At 41.9% G+C, this 20,889-nt stretch overlaps 1 protein-coding gene across 3 annotated transcripts in view; it reads left to right on the top strand.

The window, feature by feature from the left end:
* The window catches only part of CACHD1 (cache domain containing 1), a 96,157-nt gene that overhangs the window by 63,362 nt on the left and 11,906 nt on the right, over positions 1-20,889 (top strand). For all 3 annotated transcript variants that reach the window (XM_068690116.1, XM_068690117.1, XM_068690118.1), the window contains exons 7-17: positions 430-646; positions 3,673-3,822; positions 4,834-5,067; positions 7,336-7,485; positions 8,038-8,161; positions 8,920-9,037; positions 10,331-10,499; positions 14,032-14,174; positions 14,806-14,987; positions 16,696-16,806; positions 20,279-20,401. In XM_068690116.1, the coding sequence (XP_068546217.1) occupies positions 430-646; positions 3,673-3,822; positions 4,834-5,067; positions 7,336-7,485; positions 8,038-8,161; positions 8,920-9,037; positions 10,331-10,499; positions 14,032-14,174; positions 14,806-14,987; positions 16,696-16,806; positions 20,279-20,401 (1,721 nt within the window). The remainder of the gene's footprint in view (positions 1-429; positions 647-3,672; positions 3,823-4,833; positions 5,068-7,335; positions 7,486-8,037; positions 8,162-8,919; positions 9,038-10,330; positions 10,500-14,031; positions 14,175-14,805; positions 14,988-16,695; positions 16,807-20,278; positions 20,402-20,889) is intronic.

Below are 20,889 nucleotides of genomic sequence, written 5' to 3'. Positions count from 1 at the left end.
AACATTTTTTAAAAAAATCGTAACAATTCTCTTGTGAAAACCCTGTAGAGGGTTTTCTTTTTCCCGTTTTCTGTGCAGCCTCCACTTTTCTACAGACACTCAAGGATTTCCTGGAAATGCTCTCTGCTGATTTTGTTTTCAGATATCTCCAGTCTGCTTAGGTTTCTGCCCTGAACAGTGCAGTAACTATTATGTATGAGCAGAGCTGACTTCATCTGAGAAACAAAGACCGAAGTCTCTTTTTCTTGAAATCACCATAAGTCTAATCCTTTTCAAATTTGATGGATTTATGCCTCAAGCATTTATTTCTTAACAATTGAATTTAAATCCACCAAATCTCTTCAGTTGGCTTATCATTGTGTTTTCTATATTGGTATGTAAGGAATTATAAATGGTAAGGTAATCCAATATAGTTTCTTCTCTTTTAAGATCTCTGTGTTAACCGTGGCAGACACAGTAAGAACCTGCTCGCTGGATCAGTGCTATAAGACGTTTCTGTCTCCTGCCACTAGTGAGACAAAAAGGAAGATGTCCACCTTCGTTAGCAGTATAAAGTCATCTGACAGCCCTACACAGCATGCAGTAGGATTTCAAAAGGCTTTCCAGTTGATACGAAATACAAACAATGGCACGAAACTCCAAGGAAGTAAGTCTCTTGTTGTGTAATCCTGATTATTTCTGAGGCTTGCAATTATACTTTTTTGAGATTCTCACTTTGACAGAGGCCAAAGAAATGTAGTGTCTGGAATATCCAAAAAAAAAAAAAAAAGCTTATGTTTTTTTATTAAATAGCATTTACTTGATCTGAAATCTTCACGAATGGCTGTTGAATGTCGCCATTCCTTTTAAATTTATTCTACTTGCTGACTTTCTTTTAAACTATAAGATGAAATTGCAGGAGTGCGTGGCTGATAACAGAATTATGTCCTAGAGGTGCGCAGGGGTCCTTTCAATGGAAATTGCTGTTGCTGCAGGTTCATTGGCATATTGCTAAAATGAATGGATGTGGGTAATTCCCTTACTGGAATCCTAGGATGTGGTCCTTACTTCTCAGGGAAAAGGGTGTTTTGAGAATACCAGTTACGGGTGATATTTTATGGAACCTGAGGCTGACCTCAATAAATTTTCCTTCATCTAATGCCCTCCTGGTTTGGTGTATGCGTAATGGGCTTTCTCTTTCCCATTCCCAAAGCTCTTTTATTTTGTGTTTGTTTTTTGTAATGGGGACGTGGTGCAAGATGTGGAAAAGATGGCTGTGAAATCAAGCGGCACATTTGCTTACCAGGAAGCTGAGGAAAGGCAGCTCTTAAGGCTCTGAGTGCTTGTGGGAGTCAAGCAGCACTGCCAGGGCCGTGGCAGGGTGGAGGGAGCAGCCTGATCTCTGTCATTTCAGCCAATTCGTTTATGTAACACAGATCCCACAGCCTGGTCCTGGGCCCGCTCAGATGACTGCAAATTTGTCATTGTCCTGGAGGGCAGCAGCTCAGCTTGCTGTGCAGAACGGAGGAAGGTTGAAAAGAAAAGCCCAGGGATGAAAGTGCTTTTGAAAGACTAAGGAAATGTGCTCCTATTTCAGGTCACTTTCCCTCAGTTTATAAAATGGTGCTTTTGCTATTAAAGGTTCGTTCAACTTCTGAGCTTTAGGCCATAGATAAAGTGAAGCATTTATCTGTCTGTACATGGCTTAGCTGAAAGACAGGGTTGTCAAGGGCAGGTTTTTACCATCCTCTGGCAAAATGATGAAAGGGGTGCAACTTTCTAGAGAGAAAGAAAAAAAAAATCTATGGCTGCTGAAGCTGGCTGGGATAAGACATATTAGTCATGGGTAGTTATTCCAAGAACATTGTCTGTGAATCTTACAACATCCTCCTACGTACCTTTTCTGTTTGGCATTGTTTGTGTGTTAGGATGAGAAGGTTTTGGCGTCCTCTTCACTAATGTGGAAGAACACGTTTTTACTAGGTTTCATTTGGAACAATTATTGGGAGCAGAAGTATGTAAAATTAAAATAAAAGGTAAATACTGTGGATTTAGGTTTTCTCTGAAAGATTTTTGAAGATGTAATATGAACATAGCAAGCTTCAGAATTCGCAGGGTGAGACACAGCAGATACGAGAAGAGGATGTTTATAAGCCATGATTCATTTTCTTATAAATAATCTTTTTATCTTTAAAAAAGGAAAAAAGAAAAAGTATTATTCATTTTAACGTTAATTTTCTAACATCCTGTTCCTGGAGAACAATGTGCGGGTGTGTCAGGGAAGCTATTGAGATACAACCTTGCTCCTGAATTCACGTTGGAGAAGTTAGAAGGGAACTCCTGGTATGTGATGGAGGAATTGTGCTGCTGAACACGTCAGGATTTCCTGCCTCGTGCCAGTTCCTACTGCCGTCCTGCTCAGCAGACCCCCATCCCAAAGTGTAAGAGAAGGCTGTCCCTGAGAGCCAACACTCCTTGAAAACCCAAGGCAAATAGGTAGCCTGCCTATATGTGTGTGTGTATACACACAGATAGATAAGTTAAATCACACATATATATTAAAAACGTGTTAAAAGCATCATCCCCTGGCTGCGATATAAAATATCTGTGCTGTAGCCTGGGAAACAGATGAATGGCTTTCCTTAAATACAGCTAAAGCTGTATTAACACCTGGCTTTGCTTTTATTTCTATCTTTAGCTTCTTAAAAAAAAAATACAGCAGAAATTCCCTATGAAAAAACAGCTTGTCATACTCGTTTGTGTCAAAACCCACTTCTGGCTGAAGGGCTTTTCAAGTCAGGAGGACAAAATATCCAAGTCAATATTCATAACTATTTAGAAAATAAAAGATAACAGATGGGACAACAAAGTTGGCATACAACCAGCAGACCTCATGTGCTTCAGATTATGTGGTGTTGCACGATCACTACAAGTGTCTTAATTATATGCATAAAACACTTCTAACACTGAGATGATGAAATCAGATTGCGTGTAAGCAAAGATTGGGATTTGCATGTTCAAAGGCTTCGAGGCAGGCCGTTCGCACAGAACATACTCGGCTTGAAAAACGTGTTCAGCTTCATGCAAAGGGAGCCGGAGATGAAGGGCTGCGCGTTGCGTTGCGTTTCTCAGGCATTATGCTCAGACCTACACCGCAGGAAAGGTAAGGTGCCCTTCATCCCGTGGCATCCCGAGCTCCCGTGCTGCCTGTCAGAAAGCACCGTGCACTTCTCTTGTAGGAAATGCAGGCAGGTGCTGCCCCGTGAGGCACACAGCTCTGCTCTGCAGGGGAGATCAGGGCTCAGCAGGTGAAACTTTCAGGCTTATTGCTCTTCTTAAGTCTTGTTAAGAGGCCTCTGCAGCACGCTGCATGCTCATTGTGAGCGTACTCCTGCCCAGTTGCAGCCAGGCCAGGCTGTGTTGGTGGGGTCTGCTCTGCAAACGCCATCAGTGTGCCTTCTGGGAAGCTGGTAGGCACCAAGCCAACCAGGGGGTTGCTAAATAGTGTGAATGGATGTTTAATAACAAAAGATATAATTCGTAAGGCTCCAGTGTGTTTATCCACTGTAGATTCCTCTGAATCTTACAGATGAAGCTGTTGGCAATATATGTTTGCAAGCAGCCATAAGGACTCTTACCACGATGCTTTCCTGAGTTTAAACTCCAATGCACTGTCTGCAATATTCGTTTTAGATACTGATATGGTCATAATTTATCTCTCGGCTGGGATCACATCGAAAGATTCCTCAGAAGATGATAAAAAGGCGACTCTACGTGTCATCAACGAAGAAAATAGTTTCCTCAACAACTCCGTAATGATTCTCACGTACGCGCTTATGAATGGTGAGAGATGTTCTCCTTCCAGTGGATGGAAATTCCCTTTCGTAGCACAGCCAGTTTATTAAGCTCATCCAAGTGTAATTCCACGCCCTGTTGGGAGCAGTTTGTTAATGGATTTTGGTCCGTGTAATCCCCAGGCCATATCCAGATGTTGCCTCTTTAATGTACGAAACCCTGTGCCACAATGTGCTTATATATCAAAGTGCAGCTGCTCAGGATATAAAAGATTTTTGCCTAGAAAGTCTAGTGGTAATCAGACTGAATTAAATTTGATAACTGTTGCAACTGTAAACCTTCCTGGCATTGCCAGTGCTCCTCGCTCCCACAAAATGAGCATGCATGTGACTTCTTACATTGGAGTTGTTAGCCAGTAAGCATGAATATAACATCAAACAACCTGAGTGCTTTGATAACTGAGGACCTAACTTGAGGGTGAAGTTAAATATGAAGATCACCCGCTCAGTTTGGCTTCCTCTGTTTTCTAGCAAAGCTCTTCACTAAGAGTGCTGTACGTTGCATTACTGAAAATTGCACACAGGCTCTAGCCAAGGAAACTAATGCTTAAGCTAATATATCATTTTAATGTACGTTTAAATACTCATTTGAGTCCTAATATGTACAAAAGTCTTTGATTTGCCTGCAGGAATTGAGCCTGGGACTTATGTAAAACGTGAGGCTTTAATGTTTAAGCTAAAGAACAAAGCCTGTTATCTCCAAGGGTGTATAATATGTGCCGGGTTCTTTACGTGGACTAGCCACCAGTGGAGAACAAAGAGCTGTCCTGTGGATTTATAGGTCACATAAGTCTTTGTTAAAAGGAATCTTTGTTTAAAGTGGTGGTATGAACAGCGTGTTGAATTTTTGTGTGCTGTATCTCAGAGTATGTGAAGAGGTAACCTTATTACATTTCGTACTAGCTAATTACTTGTATTTACGGCACTTGGGAGTAAGATATGGAAGTCTTGATAGACAGTAAGCTTCTTTTATCTCCTTCCTTATATTTCTTGGTTTCAGAGGGAGTGACAGGTTTGAAAGAACTGGCCTTCCTGCGAGACTTGGCAGAGCAGAACTCGGTGAAGTACGGGGTGCCGGATCGAACAGCCCTGCCAGTGATCAAGGGCAGCATGATGGTCCTAAACCAGCTGAGCAACCTGGAAACTACAGTTGGCCGATTCTATACCAACCTCCCCAACCGAATGATTGATGAGGCAGTCTTCAGCCTGCCTTTCTCAGATGAAATGGGAGATGGTAAGTGCTTACATTCAAATTGGGTATAAAAATCTATGCAATTAGGTTCCCTTTTGCTTACATATTCCCAAATATGCTGTAGTCTTGCAAGGTGATTCTTCTGGGCATGTTTCCAAGGCAGATGTAAAATTTGCCTTTCATGCCCATGGGCTTTTTATCTGCAGAAAGTCTAGTTATGAAAAGAAGAGTAATAGGACGTGGAGGTAGATACATTTAGGTTGGATTCTCAGGGATGAATTTGTTCTCATGTATGTGAATATATATATATATATATATATATATATAGCATCCCAGAATGTAATCTGTGGAGAGAAATTCTTTCTACTTGAGCAAAGCAATGTTGTCACATTGAAGTGACACCCACGACCATGCTGCACCATTGCAGGGTTCATTATTTCGGTACTTGCATATGGCTTGAGGTCTTAGAACAGACTGAGAGGATTGCATAGTTTCCCACACTGGAAGAGAGAAAACTTATCATCACCCGAGCCTCCCTTTCCTCGTCTGCTCTGGAGCCATGCACATGACTTTTGAGTCATCATTGCTGCTGCAATTTCCTTTTTTTCTGTCCTGTCTGTGAAGATGGGGATGCCAGGCATTGGCAGTCAGACCCCTGTTAGAGAGAGAAGGCGACCAGCTTAATGGTGGCATAAAGAGATGATTAAATGCTGTCCAAAATGTGCTGTCCTTAGCTCTTCTAGCTTCAGCAGAGCTGGGCTGCCCTGACAGCCGGCTGTCCATGGCCCTGAGCAGTCTGGCAGCAAGGCATACATCGAATTTAGTGGAAGCCTGCTGTCAGTTTTTCCCTGGACTGTGATTGCATCCTGAAGAATACCTTAATGCAGCGGATGTCTGCAGCCTGGCTCTCCCATCAGTGGCTGATTTGTGTTGACATGGTGGAAGGTGCATGGATCTGCCCTTTTACCTTAAAACTCAATGCTACAGTAACAAACACCGTGTGTTCAACTTCATCTGATTTTGCTCCTACAGCCAGATAACAGAGAGAATCAAGGCGTAGCACTGATGGATGTCAGTGATGGATATCAGTGTGTGCACCTGAAAGGTCAGAGCTGGAGGGTTTGGAGGTAAACCCCTGCTTGGTCTTGGGTAGCTCACCAGACACACCTCTAGGACTTTCTGTAAAGAGAGGTGAAAAACGTGACGATGATGTTAGGAAATCACACTGGTGATTTCATATTGCTGGGACAATGTACAAATTTTGTATTTGTTCATTCAAGACTTCGCATATTCTTAGTGTTGGCTATAACCCAGGAGTAGTTAGGGGTTATGCTGAATGGTTTTCAAAGGTGCCTGAGTTTAGGTTTTGTTTTGAGTCCCAAAACAAATTTAAGACCATTCCCGAGTAAATCTGCTCTGAGTCAGAGTGCTTGTTTCTTGCTGTGTTTCTTAACCTCTGTAATTAAGCTTTATTATTACTCTCTCACAAAGCCATATCCAAGTATAATGGAAAATGTGAGCATCAGAAGGATTAGAAATGGTGCAACAGAGAAAGTTTTGCTTACATAAGCTTTTAAGTACACTGCAGTGTTTATGCATGCAAATAAATTGTAGATTGGTTTGAAGGAAGAGTTTCTAAATAGCAGTGGCATAGAAGGTAGGAGAAGTAAGGTATTACCTAAAGTTCCTACCTCAGGCACAAGAGATGCTTCTCAAACGATCGTGTAATTACAGGTATAATTCCCAGTACAGTGTCTATATTGGGATTTAGTTAAGCAGAGGAGGCTTAATATTCTGAATATGCAATTAGATGAGCAATAATTCATCCCTGATGTCGCTTTACAGGTATGAATTCTCTCCATCTCCCTTCCTCCCCTCTCCTTTTTTGCAGTTGCCTTAAATGACAGCATTGAAGGAACAAAATAGTATCTTGGCTTTTCATGTGAATGATTCTTATTTATAAGGCATTCACTTGTAGGCTGACAAAAAAAAAAAAAAACAAAAAACAAAAAACAACAACAAACACAAAACATTACATGTTCTGTGTATTTTAATAAATTGATTAAATGTACCTTAGGTCACTATCAGAAACAAAAAATAACTGGTGAGAGTGGCTAAAAACAGCTGGACACAGCAGATGACCTGCTCAGCTTCCCATAGGCACACCATTTTTTCCCCCATATTTCAGCACATAATACTGTATGAAATTTAACTGCATAACACTTTGAAATGATAAAGCACAAGCTGTTACCTCTGCCAGAAATTAACTGGAGATTGCTGATGTTTTTCTGTTATTTCTCTCATTCTAAGGCCTGATAATGACTGTGAGTAAACCATGTTACTTTGGAAACCTGCTGCTGGGGATTGTTGGAGTAGATGTTAATCTTGCATATATCTTGGAAGATGTCACCTATTACCAGGACTCATTGGGTTCCTACACGTTTCTCATCGATAACAAAGGTAACTTCTAGGTTAAAATATTCTTACACCCACTGAGGTCATTAGCTATCAAAAGTAAATGCTTAATTCTCATGTATCTAAATTGTCTATAAATAATGAATGGTAATGTTTATTAGAGGATTAATTGTGTGGTGTTCGGTTAGTTTTGCTTGAGAGTTGCCAGCCAGCTAGAGACTGTAGGTGGATTCATGACACGAAATTTCAGTATTGGAGTTTTGATGTGGAAATGTTTACTGCTGCTGAAATTGTTGTTACGTGTTTCTGTGTATAGGGCAAAAGGCAAAACTGGTGCATACCTGTGTCAACTGTTTTCTTCTGATCCCAAGTTGTTTTTATTGCTTGGTTCTTTGAGCGATTCTTTGCAACTGCAGTAGTTTTTACTTTGCAACTTCTTTGATGATAATATTGCTTGTTCACTTTTATTAATGTGTACAATTTGAGCAGCACCTGCATGTAGTTACTGTATTGTTTTTCTTTTTTTCCCTATAAACATTCACTCTGGGCTTAGTTATCTTAATGCATTTAGCGCATGTCTTTGTCTTTATTTTTTAGGATACACCCTTATGCACCCATCCCTCACCAGGCCCTATCTGCTGTCTGAGCCACCGCTCCACACAGATATTATACATTATGAGAACATTCCTAAATTTGAGCTGGTGCGGCAGAACATCCTCAGGTGAGTGATCCAGGATGCAAGTCCAATTGAGTAAATGAATTCTCATTAACGTGATTGTTAATACAGGACTTTCATTGTGTCCGTTACCTTGCATTACTGTGCTTACAGCTGTAATTGGGTATCTCCTAGTCTTAATCATGTAAGAATTTATTTTTTTTGAGGGGGTGAACTTCCTTCACCTTCTTTCCCTCTATGTCTGATAGACTTTGGAGAAACTACACTTTCGTGACCAACATTGCAAATCTTATGCTTGACTTCCTTCTTAAGAACTGGCACGTTGCTAAAGTAGTAGACTAGTTCTTGTCTTCAAGCATGAATTTCAACATTTCTGGCCAGGAAGCAACAGTAGAGTAGACACAGATACAAGGTGATATATGTAAATGTAAACCTTGCTGACTCTGTAAATTACATCTAATTTCAAGTCTGCCTTGCCTTTCAAAGTTTAAATTTAAGGTGGTAGTAAGTGAGGACCATTCCGGTATTAATAGTGTGCCAGGAAAAGATGAGTTGTGGTCATGTGCTGAATGAATGTACAGAACAGAAATTGAAAGGCTTCTTTTTTCTTTTGTTGCAAAAGACAGATCGGACTCAAAATGTGGTGGTACACAAATACATTTTCAGCAGACAACAATCTTTCTGTTCACTGAAGACCGATAACAGTTGACCTCTTCATATCTTGTGATATGTTTTATAAGTGTACTGCTTAGGAGCTTTCTCTGTGTTTAATAAAACGTTGGATGTTGTTTTTGCCAATGTAGCATTCCCCTGGGCAGTCAGATCATTACGGTTCCTGTGAACTCCTCACTGTCTTGGCATGTAAACAAACTGAGAGAAATTGGGAAAGAAGCCTACAATGTCAGCTATGCCTGGAAAATGGTAAGTGCTTAAAGTGGCACTGTTGCACATTGGCATCAAGTAAGTTAAAGCATTGAAGAGTATATCAACATATTGAATATAGTGAAGCACAAAATGTTGCTATTGAGTCAGGAAAGGTTTGAATTACTCAAGCTGCATGAATCTGTGGTGTGTTTTTTTTTTTAGTAAAGAATGAGTGAAATTACAGTTTCACATAAGTTACCATGTAAACTTTGGACACGTGTCTATATGGACATGTGTGCTCTCTCTTCATGATGGCACCTGTTTCATGAGACAAGGGTGATGTACAGTTACGTGGTGACTGTACCCTGCTTTCCCAATGGAAGTAAACCTGTGCTGGGCTGAAGAGCGTGCTGCGTGCTGAGCGATGTGTAAGGAGGCCAAGTACAAACACGGGGCTGAGGCATCTTATGGCATTAAGTCATTCCTTTGTTTATTACTGTTGTTATGTTTGGGGCAGAGTAGTGTGATTCATTAATTAACTTAATAGGGAAAATGTCAGCTTCTCATTCTGATCCTATCTCATTTCAGAATTATATCAGAAGCCGTTAATGATGTTTGCTGTAATTTAACACTTTTCTTATTAACATTAGTTATATAACAGCTTTCCTTGAAGCTGAGTACAATGCATATGCAACAGGCTATGTTACCAGTTGCAAGAGAGCTTCTAACAGCTGTCTTCAGTTCTTCAGTTTAATTTTTGAACATATCTGAACACTAATCTTGACCTTGGGGTTAAAATGGAACCTAAAATTAAACACAATCCAGGTGAATTTTACTGATGCCAGAAATAATTGGCTACCTCTATGTGCCAACAGGCTTAGGAGGGCGCTTGTGGATCATTTCACAGTATTAAATTAAATACAAGCTTAAAGATTAAGCTGAGCAACTTTAAGAGATTAAACCAGTCATTGGGTAACAGAAATTCACAGAAGAGGTTGTCTAATGTTGTAATGCCACATTAAATATCAAACCCCCTTACAGGGCAGCTGGGCAGCTCCAAGTTTTGCTAGTCTGAAGTACTAGAGGGTGCTTAAAAATATATATATATTTTCCAATGAAAGCATGTGGCACATGCAGCACTCACGTTAGTGTAGTAATGATAAAATGTTACTCTCTGGAGTTAAATTGCTAGTACTCTTCCTAATAGGAACACCAACATGTTTTTATCAACCATGAGCTTGGAGCCTCTCTGTTAATGACCCTTCAATAAGTATCCATGACCCAGTGTTAGAAGTCGCTGCTGTCTGAGCAATGGAGGGAAGGAATTAACAACTTGTCTGTGTTTTGTAGGTCCAGGACACCTCCTTTATTCTGTGTGTCGTGGTGATACAACCAGAAATACCCGTAAAGCAGCTTAAGAATCTCAACACTGTCCCCAGCAGCAAGCTCCTGTATCATCGACTGGATCTGCTGGGCCAGCCCAACGCCTGCCTGCACTTCAAGCAGCTGGCAACCTTAGGTAAAGCCCTGGTAGTCCTTCTTGACATCGTGATGCTGCTGGGGAGTGGGGCAGCAGAAAGTAAAACTCTTCTCACAAAATGTTGGAAGTACTGTCCTTTGGAGAGAGTTTTTTTCCTCCAAGGCTGGTTAGAAACTCAGCCTTACCCGGCTTTTTTGCTCTTCAGTGATCAGAGCTAACTTGCTCATTGGAGAGCACGTGTGTGGGTGAATGCAGAGGGACTGCTCATCCGAGCAGGAGATAGCTACACTGTCAGTCCTGCTTGATCAAGTTCCCAGAAAGTGTAGTGGGGAGAGTAAAAGATGTCTCACCAAGCTTAAAACTAAGTTCTGTTCACTTGGCTGTAAAGCAGTTTATTGGCACATAACACATCCTAAGAACATACAATTTCTATACATATACATAAGTTACTAACATTTACATTTAAATTTTAATCTTCTTGGTTTTGCTAAAATCTGTGCCATTTTATAAGAAGTTCTGTATTAACTGCTTTTGTTTGTAGCAAGGTTTTAAGGTCTTATGACGGATTAGAGAGACAGTTGGGATGTTTTCTTAGCAATAATTCAGCGCCGCAAATAGTGAAGTGAGATTAGACTGGAGGAGTAAGGGAGGCATTTGACAAACCTATAGAAATTGCTGTCAATTGTTTAAGATAGTTTTGTTTTCTTTTCTTTCTTTCTTTAATGTGGTGCCTAGTCTTGATTGTTTTCTATCCAGAAAGACAAGATATAAACGGAAAATACCCCAAAACCACAGTACTAAACTGACAAGTAGAAAAACCTCATGCAAAGCAAAATGTAGCCATATCAGAATATTTGGTCTGGGAAGCAGATGAAGGACTATAATAGAAGTTCATAAGTTATGACTGCACTACATATGGTTGCTGGATGTACCGTGATGTGTTTTAGAGGAATGTGAATAAAAGCAGATCGCTTCACTTACTCCAGTTAATTTTTTCTTCTGGAGACGGTTGCACACTGAGAATTGGGTTACATGGGTCAAATATTCAGAAAAGATGTTGTTCTCAACCTTCAGCCCTGCACCACCATTATGATTTTTCTTTTAAAAAGAAAAAGCTGTCTGGTCAATTGCAGTTATGCACAATGAAAAATTACTTGCTGGTCTGTTCTGACAATCAACCCTGCCAGCTCTACATTTATTAGTAAGCTCCCTCCTTTGTATTTGTAATTCTCTGATTGTTCATTGTCTAGAACTGAAGGCTTCTCTTGTGTCTTCCTCTGCCATAGTGTCGTGGTTCCGCTCGAGTGGGCAGCCGAGCTCCACCACAGCCGCTCTCTCACTCCCCCTCCTCAAAGAGGAATGGGGAGAAAATATGTGAAAGGGGCTCAAGGATTGAGATAAGGACAAGAAAATCACGCAATAATTAGTGTAACGGGCAAACCAGACTCAGCATAAGAAGACAGATAGTAAGATTTATTGCTCATTACTAACAAGCTAGAGAAGTGAGAAACAAAGGAAAGAAACCAAAAGCACCTCTCCCCCCATCCACCCTTTTCCACCTCCTCCCCCCGAGCGGCGCAGGGGAACGGGGGAATGGGGGTTATGGTCAGTCTACAGCACTTCTTCTCTGCCGCTCCTTCTCGGTCACTCTCGTCCCCTGTGCTGTGGGGTCCCACCCACGGGATGCAGTCCTTGACGAACTGATCCGGCGTGGGCTTCCCACAGGCAGCAGCTCTTCCAGAACTGCTCCAGATATGGGTCCGTACCACGGGGTCCATCCCTCAGGAGAAAACTGCTCCAACCTGGCTCCCCTACGGGCAGCAGCTCCTGCCAGATCACCTGCTCCTGCGTGGGCTCCTCTCCACGGGCTACAGGTCCGGCCCGGAATCTGCTCCGGCAGGGGTCTTCCACAGGCGGCAGCCTCCGTCGGTGCAGGGCCACCTGCTCCACCGTGGTCTCCTCCACGGGCTGCAGCGTGGAACCCTGCTCCACCGTGGTACTCCATGGGCTGCAGGGGGACATCCTGCTTCACCATGGTCCTCACCACAGGCCGCAGGGGACTTCTGCTCCGGCGCCTGGAGCACCTCTCCCCCTCCTTCTACACTGACCTTGGCACCTGCAAGGCTGTTTCTCACTCCCTTAACTCTCCCGGCTGCTGTGTGGCGCAGCGTTTTTTTCCCTGTCTTAAATATGCTCTCACAGAGGCGCAAAACAACATCGCTTATTGGCTCAGATTTGGAAAACAATGGGGCCCTTCTGAAACATGGGGCAGCTTCTAGATCTTTCTCACAGAAACCACCCCTATGGCCCCCTGCTACCAAAGCCTTGCCACGTAAACCCACTACACATAGCCAACCTTAACATGGAGAAATAATTTTTTCTTTATCACAAAATTATTTTATTCTTAAGGGAAACCAGCTTTTGTATTTTTTTCAAAAACCAGCAATTCAGAAATTGTTGATTTTGACAAGGGCACTAAAGTTGACCAAATAACACCCAGAGTAAGTGGATTAACTTTGTCGCTTCTGTGTTTGAACCAAGGAAGGTAGTTCGTGAGCGTTTACTGTGGTCTGTTGGGTCGAAGCCGGCTTCAGAACTGGGAGCTTGTGTTGTGATTTATGTTCTCCACTGCCTTGTGTGAGAGTTGAAGTCCCTTAGCGTTTTATAAGCCTTGCCATATGACGCTGCATCATTCCCTCCATTCTTAGCCTGTTTTATGTGGCATTTTCGGTTTACAAATGCAGATAGTTGACATTGGGCCATGCTTTCATAGTGCTGAGTGGATGCAGGACAACTGTTGGGTTCTTCCAGCTCTTGCACTGCCTCCTCTGTTTCCTTTTGAGCGTTTCCATCACTGACTCTTCAGTGGCTTCCCTTTTTTCAATATCTGCTTTTTTTTTAACCTCACAACTGTATTCATGGTACATTAAGACATGAAATTACTCCACTACTGCCAGCCTGTTTTCCTAGTGTTGGCTTCCCTTGCTGTACACCTTTACACTGTCCTGAATGGCAAAAATCCCATTAAGCCATTTCTTTGCTTTCATTAAGATCTCCTTTCAGGTGTATGGGTAGCAGCATAGCAGACCTGAAGCAGTGAGCTGCTCTTACTTTTTTTTTCCTCTTCAATTAAGACTATCGCCAGAAGCAAAGAATATGTTGTCTACCTACTCGAAGCAGCAGAGCCACAGCTATGCCTAGATGGCTGTGAGATCAGTATTTTAACAAAAACTGTACCCATCCCTGTAGAAATGTTTGTGCAAAGTGAGTTTTGACAGGGCCTCAGGAGACAAGCTGTGCTTGTAAGCATCCCGGTTTGGGTGGAAAGCTTCACATTTCCTCACCTCACTCACAGTCTATTCACGACCCCAAAAAGCTGTGTGCTTTTCCTTCCGATGTGTGGGAGAGTGGAGGAGCAAACAGAGGAGTAGAGAGCACACCAGCGTAATTCCTTCCACATATCCTCAGATAGGACACCAACGTCAAAAACCCTTTCATGATATGAATGTATTTACAATGCAGTATGTCCAATTCACTGTCCTTAGCTTCTTTACTATTTTCCTTTTTTTAGAAAGCCCTACAGTAATGCTCTCTGCAGGCAGCTTCTCTTCTCCTTACGAACATCTCAGCCAGCCCGAGACAAAGCGGATGGTGGAACATTACACGGCGTACCTCAGCGACAACACACGCCTGATCGCTAACCCTGGCCTTAAGGTATGTCCTTGGTGTTGGCCACTCTTCTGTCCCTGCTTTCCTCCCATCCGCGGCTTTTCACTCGACCTCCTGGACTGTACAACATTCATCCTGGAGGGCACTACCTGAAACATTTATTTCCTGGTGCTCACAGGGCTGTGAAGCAGTAGGGGTGATTTGGAGTGGTATCTCCATGTCTGGAGAGATAGCCATGGGCCTCAAGGCCCACAGGAGCAAAGAGAGGAAGGGGAGGGCATCTTTCCCCAAGAGGTGGAAAAAAAGTTGATAAGCAGCTATTGAAATGAATGTGAGGAAAAATAAAGCTGCAGAAAATTGTTAGTGGAAACTACTTTTGTGATTCGAGACGTATCAATGAGAAAACTATTTCTTTCTGTGAGCAAAGCAGCGTTTTTATTTACCTGAATTAAAAAAGCAAGTGCTAAAAGCCACAGAGATAACAACAACAATATTTCATTATAATAAGCTTTTCCTTTGCTTGGAATGTGCCAGATCAGTCTGGTGTGAGAAGACTTTAAACAAGTAATTGAGTTTAGATGATCTCTGATCGCGCTTTAGGAAACCCCGCGAGCAGCTTATTATCTTTTCATGCAAGTCTTAGAGGAACCCTGCTAGGTCTGCCTTTGTTTTGCAGTTCTCTGTCAGAAATGAAGTAATGGCTACCAGTCACGTCACAGATGAATGGATGACACAAATGGAAATGAGTAGCCTGAACAGTTATATTGTGCGCCGTTACATAGCAACCCCCAATGGGGTGCTCCGAATTTACCCCGGTTCCCTCATGGACAAAGCATTTGATCCCACCAGGAGACAATGGTGAGTTTTAGGGTCCTGTTATCAAAGCTTTGGATAATCTGGGAGGGCAATAAAGGAAAATATTTGGTATCGATTTCATAGCCTGGGTTTGTTACGGTCAGCTGTAAACTATTTAACTAGAAATGTTTTCATTGTGGGTAAAAGGTGCTTAAATGCAGCTAGTTAAAACCTTTATTGGTTCTAATTTCAAACCATTTTGTTTTAAAAGATCATTTGTTTCGTATCCCTGCTATAGCAGATGGGAATATAAATATTCAGAAAATGAGCATCCCCTTTAGGGATTAGCTAATTCAGCCCTCAGAAGCCTTTTCAGCTCCTTGTGCCATTTTTGGTTGTGAATATTTGAGTCATCTTGTTTGTTTGTTTACAGTGGGTTCTTCACTGCTTTAAAAGAGGAATTTGCTGGCTTGGCTGCCAGCTATTAATTATGCACTAGCATTTGATTTGGGAAAATATTTGTATACATTACAAATGAGAGCCTGAGACATGAGAGCCGTCTGGAGTGTGTTTTGACGTGCGCTTTGTTGAAAGCAGCCAGCCAGGTGCTGCCGCACTGTGACTCGGAGCAAGCCCATGAAAGGCTGCGAGGCGCGAGCTGAGCCTGGCTCCCAGCCCTCCAGCTGGACGGGGAGGGCTCTGAATGCTCCTGGTATCGCCCCTGCTGCAGCTCTCCTGACCCACGTTTCCCGTGAAAGATCATTACCATAGTTCTTGATTACCTTTTCTTTCGTTTTTCTTCCTTTTTGTTGTTGCTTATGGTTTTACTGACAAATAAGATGATGGAATATTGCTCTTCTTTTGTAGGGAGATAAATGGGGCGCATTCATGCTGTAAATGAGCCGACCGTACCTTTACAATCTCTCGTTTCCATTTTAAAGGCCTTTCTTACTGTTTTTATTATTGGTTGGGATTTTTTGTTTTTGTGTTTTTGCTTTCATACTTCACTGATTTCCTCAAACCATGTTTTTAAGTCTCCACATGCGGCATCAGATAGTGTCTTGTTTTTAAATAAGGCCAAATGTTAGTGTTTTGGGTAGAAGATGCAAGCACAACAGTAATAAAGTACAAGTCGGTTAAGCTGCTTCAACAGAGCAGCAGAAACTTGCAAGTTAGTATAGCAGGGCAGAAAAAAGCCAAGTGATAGCTTCTTCATGCATAAAAGCATTTCCAATAGTGAGAAGGGTTTATAAATTTTCTTATGGCAGTCGGAAGATATTTGACAAGATTTGGGATTATTTTACATTGAGAGTAAGTTTTAAAAGATTGTTACTGCTTTCTGAAACCTTCCAGATTTCCATGTGTGAATTCTGCTGGTAGGATGCACTTCCTCCTGTGTTTGCAGTGTCATGATTTTGATTGTGTTTCCTTTGAGAGTCTGAGACTCCGCTGACACCGCATCATGCGTTATTGTGGGACAAAAATGTCTAGAGTGACATTACACATATTCTGTGCACAAGTAAATTGATTTATTTTTTTTTTAATGCAGTTGTGTCTACTGAGGAACCATTTATTCAGTCTCCTTTACATCTGGGTCCTCGTCATGCCTAGGTGCTTGGTTAACATTAAGCAGCATTAATTTGGTAGCATTTTATTCACAGGGTGCAGAATTCAATGCTTGTCTGTATTTCTGCAAAATCAAGGATACTGTTTTAAAGTTTAAAGTAACTGTGTTTCACTAATCACAAATGTTTCTCTTGGCTCCCCTTAGGTACTTGCATGCAGTGGCTAATCCAGGACTAATTACCTTTACTGGTCCCTACTTGGATGTTGGAGGGGCAGGCTATGTCGTTACCATCAGTCACACTGTCCATTCTTCCAGGTAAATTGTGTTTGTAGGTTTGTGTCAAGTGAGAATACTCTAAAATCTTCTGAAAAGATTTGTTATGGGTAGGACTGAAACAGGCCAGGTGATTCCTGCATGTTCAAGAACTGAGAAAAAAAAAATGTTTTTAAAGTGCATTTGACAAAATGTAATCTAACCTCGGGTAGATTCACTAGAAATAGGATATGCAAACTGTGAAGAATCCCTGGGATTTGAATAAGTTTGTTCTATTTTTTTAATATATAAATAATAACAGCATAAATAAATGATTGGGTTGGTGAGAACGTGCTTCTGGATGACCATGAGGAGAAATTTCATGTGTACAAGGTGAAGATCAAGGAGAGGGAGAAGAACCGCTTCCTTGGGCAGTTTGGGATCTGTTCTCTCTCTCTGTCACTAGTCAAATGTCAAATAGTATATGATCTACTTTCTCGTCAAGACAGCTAATCTCTAAATTTCTGGAAGTTTCCTGGTTACGCACACACAAATGTCACATGTACCAGGGTGATGTTCAGACAGGGATAGGTGAAAGCAGATCTGCTGAGCTGCCAGTGGAGGTGAGTCTACAAGGCTGCTCCTTAAAGAGCTGTTTGTGCTCCAGAAATTCAGAGAGCTCCTTGCCTGGGCTGTTTAAATTTAGCACTTCTGTGGCAAGTTGTTCAGAAGTAAGAACAACTTGTGGAGCAGCCCGTAAACCTTGAGCTGTACTTACGGGACTGTAGAAAACAAATTAGAATGAAAGCAGCAGCCTGTGCCTTTGGGGTTAAAGCACCACATATAGCTGAAGGAACATCACAGCCAGATGGGAAGGAACATTTTCATAATTAACATCTTCTGTGATTGAAAAAGGAAGCATTCTAATGTCTCTTTGTTCAAAGTTGATCAAGAGAATCTCCATGTTTCTGTTAAGTCTCAGTGCAGTTAGTAGTGCTGCCATGAAGCGGAGTCTGTCTGTCTGGGAAGACCTTCTCAGTGCTGAGGTGACCCATTCCTCAAGGACCAGGCCTTCAGTGTTTCACCTCTCTCCTGGCCAGGGCCCCAGCCTAAGGTTGCGATTCATTTTGAGGTGTAGGATGCTTACAGGAGATCGGTTGGTGGACTAGGTACTGAAACTTTTTGTTGTAAGCACTCACAGGATTCAGAAATATTGGTAGTCGGGTTGGTTTGTATGTGGAGGCTCTCCCAAGGTTTTCACTGAGCACATGGCTTACTTGCACGCTCTATCTAACAGATACAGATCACAAAGCCTGCAAAGCTCAGTTTTTTAGTTCTTGGACACATCTTGGCTTTGTTTGGGGCTTCCCACCACACAACATCTGCCTCTTTTTTGTCAGGAGTGGTATCAAGCCAGATGCCTGCGTGGTGCCTCTTGCAGAGATTTATTCAAGGGAAATAAGCACTTTTGTAAGAAGAGGAGTGCTCTTAATCAAAGTCCTGATTTTTATCTAGTAAGAGATGTTTCAGTTGGCATTAAAAACTTGAAGGTTGCGTGGGTTACTAGAACGTGATTAAGGAAGAGTTAAATGAAGTTTGGCAGATGTGAGTGTGATTCCTGGGTAAATATGACCTCTAAAGCTTAGAGTCACATGCAGTTATAATCTCCCCCCAAAAAGGGGGCGTGGAAGGGGATCAGCGGAGTTAATACACATACTTGTTAGAAACAGCTGTGTAACAACATCAGTTTGTCTGGAACTGCAGTTTATCTCTCATTGCCATCTTCTGTATATCTTCCTTATTTTTTAGAGTCTGGGGATAGAAGGTTCATGGAAGAAGTTGCTTAACGCAGCTTGCATCAATAAACCAGAAGGAATTAATACTTAATAATGAAGCTACAATATTTACAGCATTCCTCATGGCTTTTTGACTCAGGACAGAGGACTAACTTCATAGCTTGATGCCTTGTCACAGACAGTTAAACGTGTCTGTGCTGCTTCACTGTCGTTCTTTTTCCCATTCCTTCTTCCTGAGAAGGATAATACTAAAAATAAATTCAATGCCATTTTTTAAAAGCTACATCTATAAATCTACAAATTAGAGTTGACTGCATTAAATTTCACTACATCTTCCCCGTGCCTCTTTAAAAGCAAACAAACTTCAGCCCAGTAAATGGAGTTGGTTTTATGTGCAGAGGGGGTTGCCAGCAGCCTCCACTTCATCCAGTCCAGCTGTGCTGCTCACTTCTCTTCTAAACATTTTTATTCCTATCTTCAGAGATAAAACTGTTTTAGAGTAGATGAAGTAGCAAGTCAAATGCATCTCCTTTGTCATCAGTGTAAGGCCTACATATGTCCAAAAAATCATCACCCTACCCTTTGAGGGTGACCTGATGGTTTATGTCCTTCAGGGAGGAGAGGTAAATCACTCTCATCATGCCATTCCAATGAGAATGTGGCTGGTAGAAATGTGACAGGATTGCCTGGTCATTCAGTCCAGCCTCAGGCTACTACAGGCCACTGCGTAATAGGCAGTTTACAAGAATTATTATAATTCATATTAGTTTTTTCCCTTCTGTTATTGTATTATAAGGGTTTTGTTCCAGGGCCTTGCTGCTCTGATGCCCAGCTTCCCAGCAGGGATTTGCACCTTAATTAAAGTGCATCCGGACACGTCTCCTGAGGGGAAGATGGGAACTTTCTGGGACAGAAAGTTATGGAAAAATAACAACATAATTGGAATATAACTTCTGTTTGGAGCTGTCAGCAGCCAGATGGTTCCAGCCAAATGTCAAGGCTGTGCTTCTTCCAGGAGAGCTCTTGCAATTACTGTACTGATGGTGGGGAAAGTTAAAAAGACATGACTGAGCAGAAGTTGTACTTTTTTACCTTTATAGAGCTGCAAGAAAATATGCTTCTGTACATCAGCCTGAGACTGTCTTGTGGTCTTTCATTTATCAGTTGCCAAGGCAACTCTGTATATTCCTGGACTGAGGCATAGAAATAGGAACACAAGCACGTTTTCAGTGTGGGCAAGATATTGCAACGCACAGCAGCTCTTGCTGCCTCTGCTTGTAAGCATCCACAGAGACTTCAGGTTCTGCACTTTTCCTGTGGTTTATTGTTGCCCTACACCAGGGGGAAAATACGGGATCAGACCATTTGTTACGTTATGGGGATTGAAATGTCACTTGGCACTCAGTAGGCAAGTGGGAGACAATGTGAGGTTAATCACTGAATTACTCGTGTTTGATTCCTGCTAGTATGGGTAGCTGGCCTGGTAATAGGATGCAACTTCCCTCCGTGAGGCATTTAACACAGTGCTCGTTAAACAGCGCCTGGTAGAGGTGCTGGAGCTTTGCTCCTCCACAGGCAGCTGGTGTACGGACGGGTCTGAGCCATGTAGGTATGGATCTGAGCTGGTTGTTCACGTGCCCGGGAATCCAGTTCCCTGTTCAAGTAGGGAGCTGAGCAATTACAATATTAATTAATCCAACCATTAAAGCCTTTTTGCTTTTTTTCTCCTTGCTTCGCAGCGCACAGATGTCTTCGGGGCATTCAGTGGCTGTGATGGGCATTGACTTCACCCTGCGGTACTTCTACAAGGTTCTCATGGACCTGCTCCCCGTTTGTAACCAAGACGGAGGAAACAAAATCAGGTAAGCCTTTCCGTTCAGGTACCACTTGTCCCCAGTGGTTTTTCATTTTGTTCTTTATTTGGCCAGGTGACCCAGAGGTACTTGTCAGCCTGTCTTACTCTGGGATTCTGTTACTGTTAATACGCATTCTGTGATTTGCACTAGAACTTGTGCTGGTTCTCATACAGATTATTATATTATACAGTTTGATTTTGAGCAATAAATACATAATAATTTAAGATAATGAGCTAAGAAAACAGTCTGCAGTAATACAAAATAAAAGGAAGATATTTGATTTCCATTTGTTATATTTAGGCTTCACTGTATTCTTGGGGGGGTAGACTGATAGTTTTCATTAAATGACCACACTGCCTTCCTCTTCTGTTTGTTTTGATTAGGGTTTGTTCTAGATACCTCCCTTCTGGAGCACTGACCAAGCAAGTTGTTGTGAGCAGTGATTATTCACGTGTAATAACATAATATTAGATCTAGTTATTTTAACTATGATT

Source organism: Anas acuta, chromosome 8 (assembly GCF_963932015.1).
Source record: "Anas acuta chromosome 8, bAnaAcu1.1, whole genome shotgun sequence".
Taxonomy (NCBI): Eukaryota; Metazoa; Chordata; class Aves; order Anseriformes; family Anatidae; genus Anas; species Anas acuta.
This window is presented reverse-complemented; position numbering and strand designations above follow the sequence as displayed.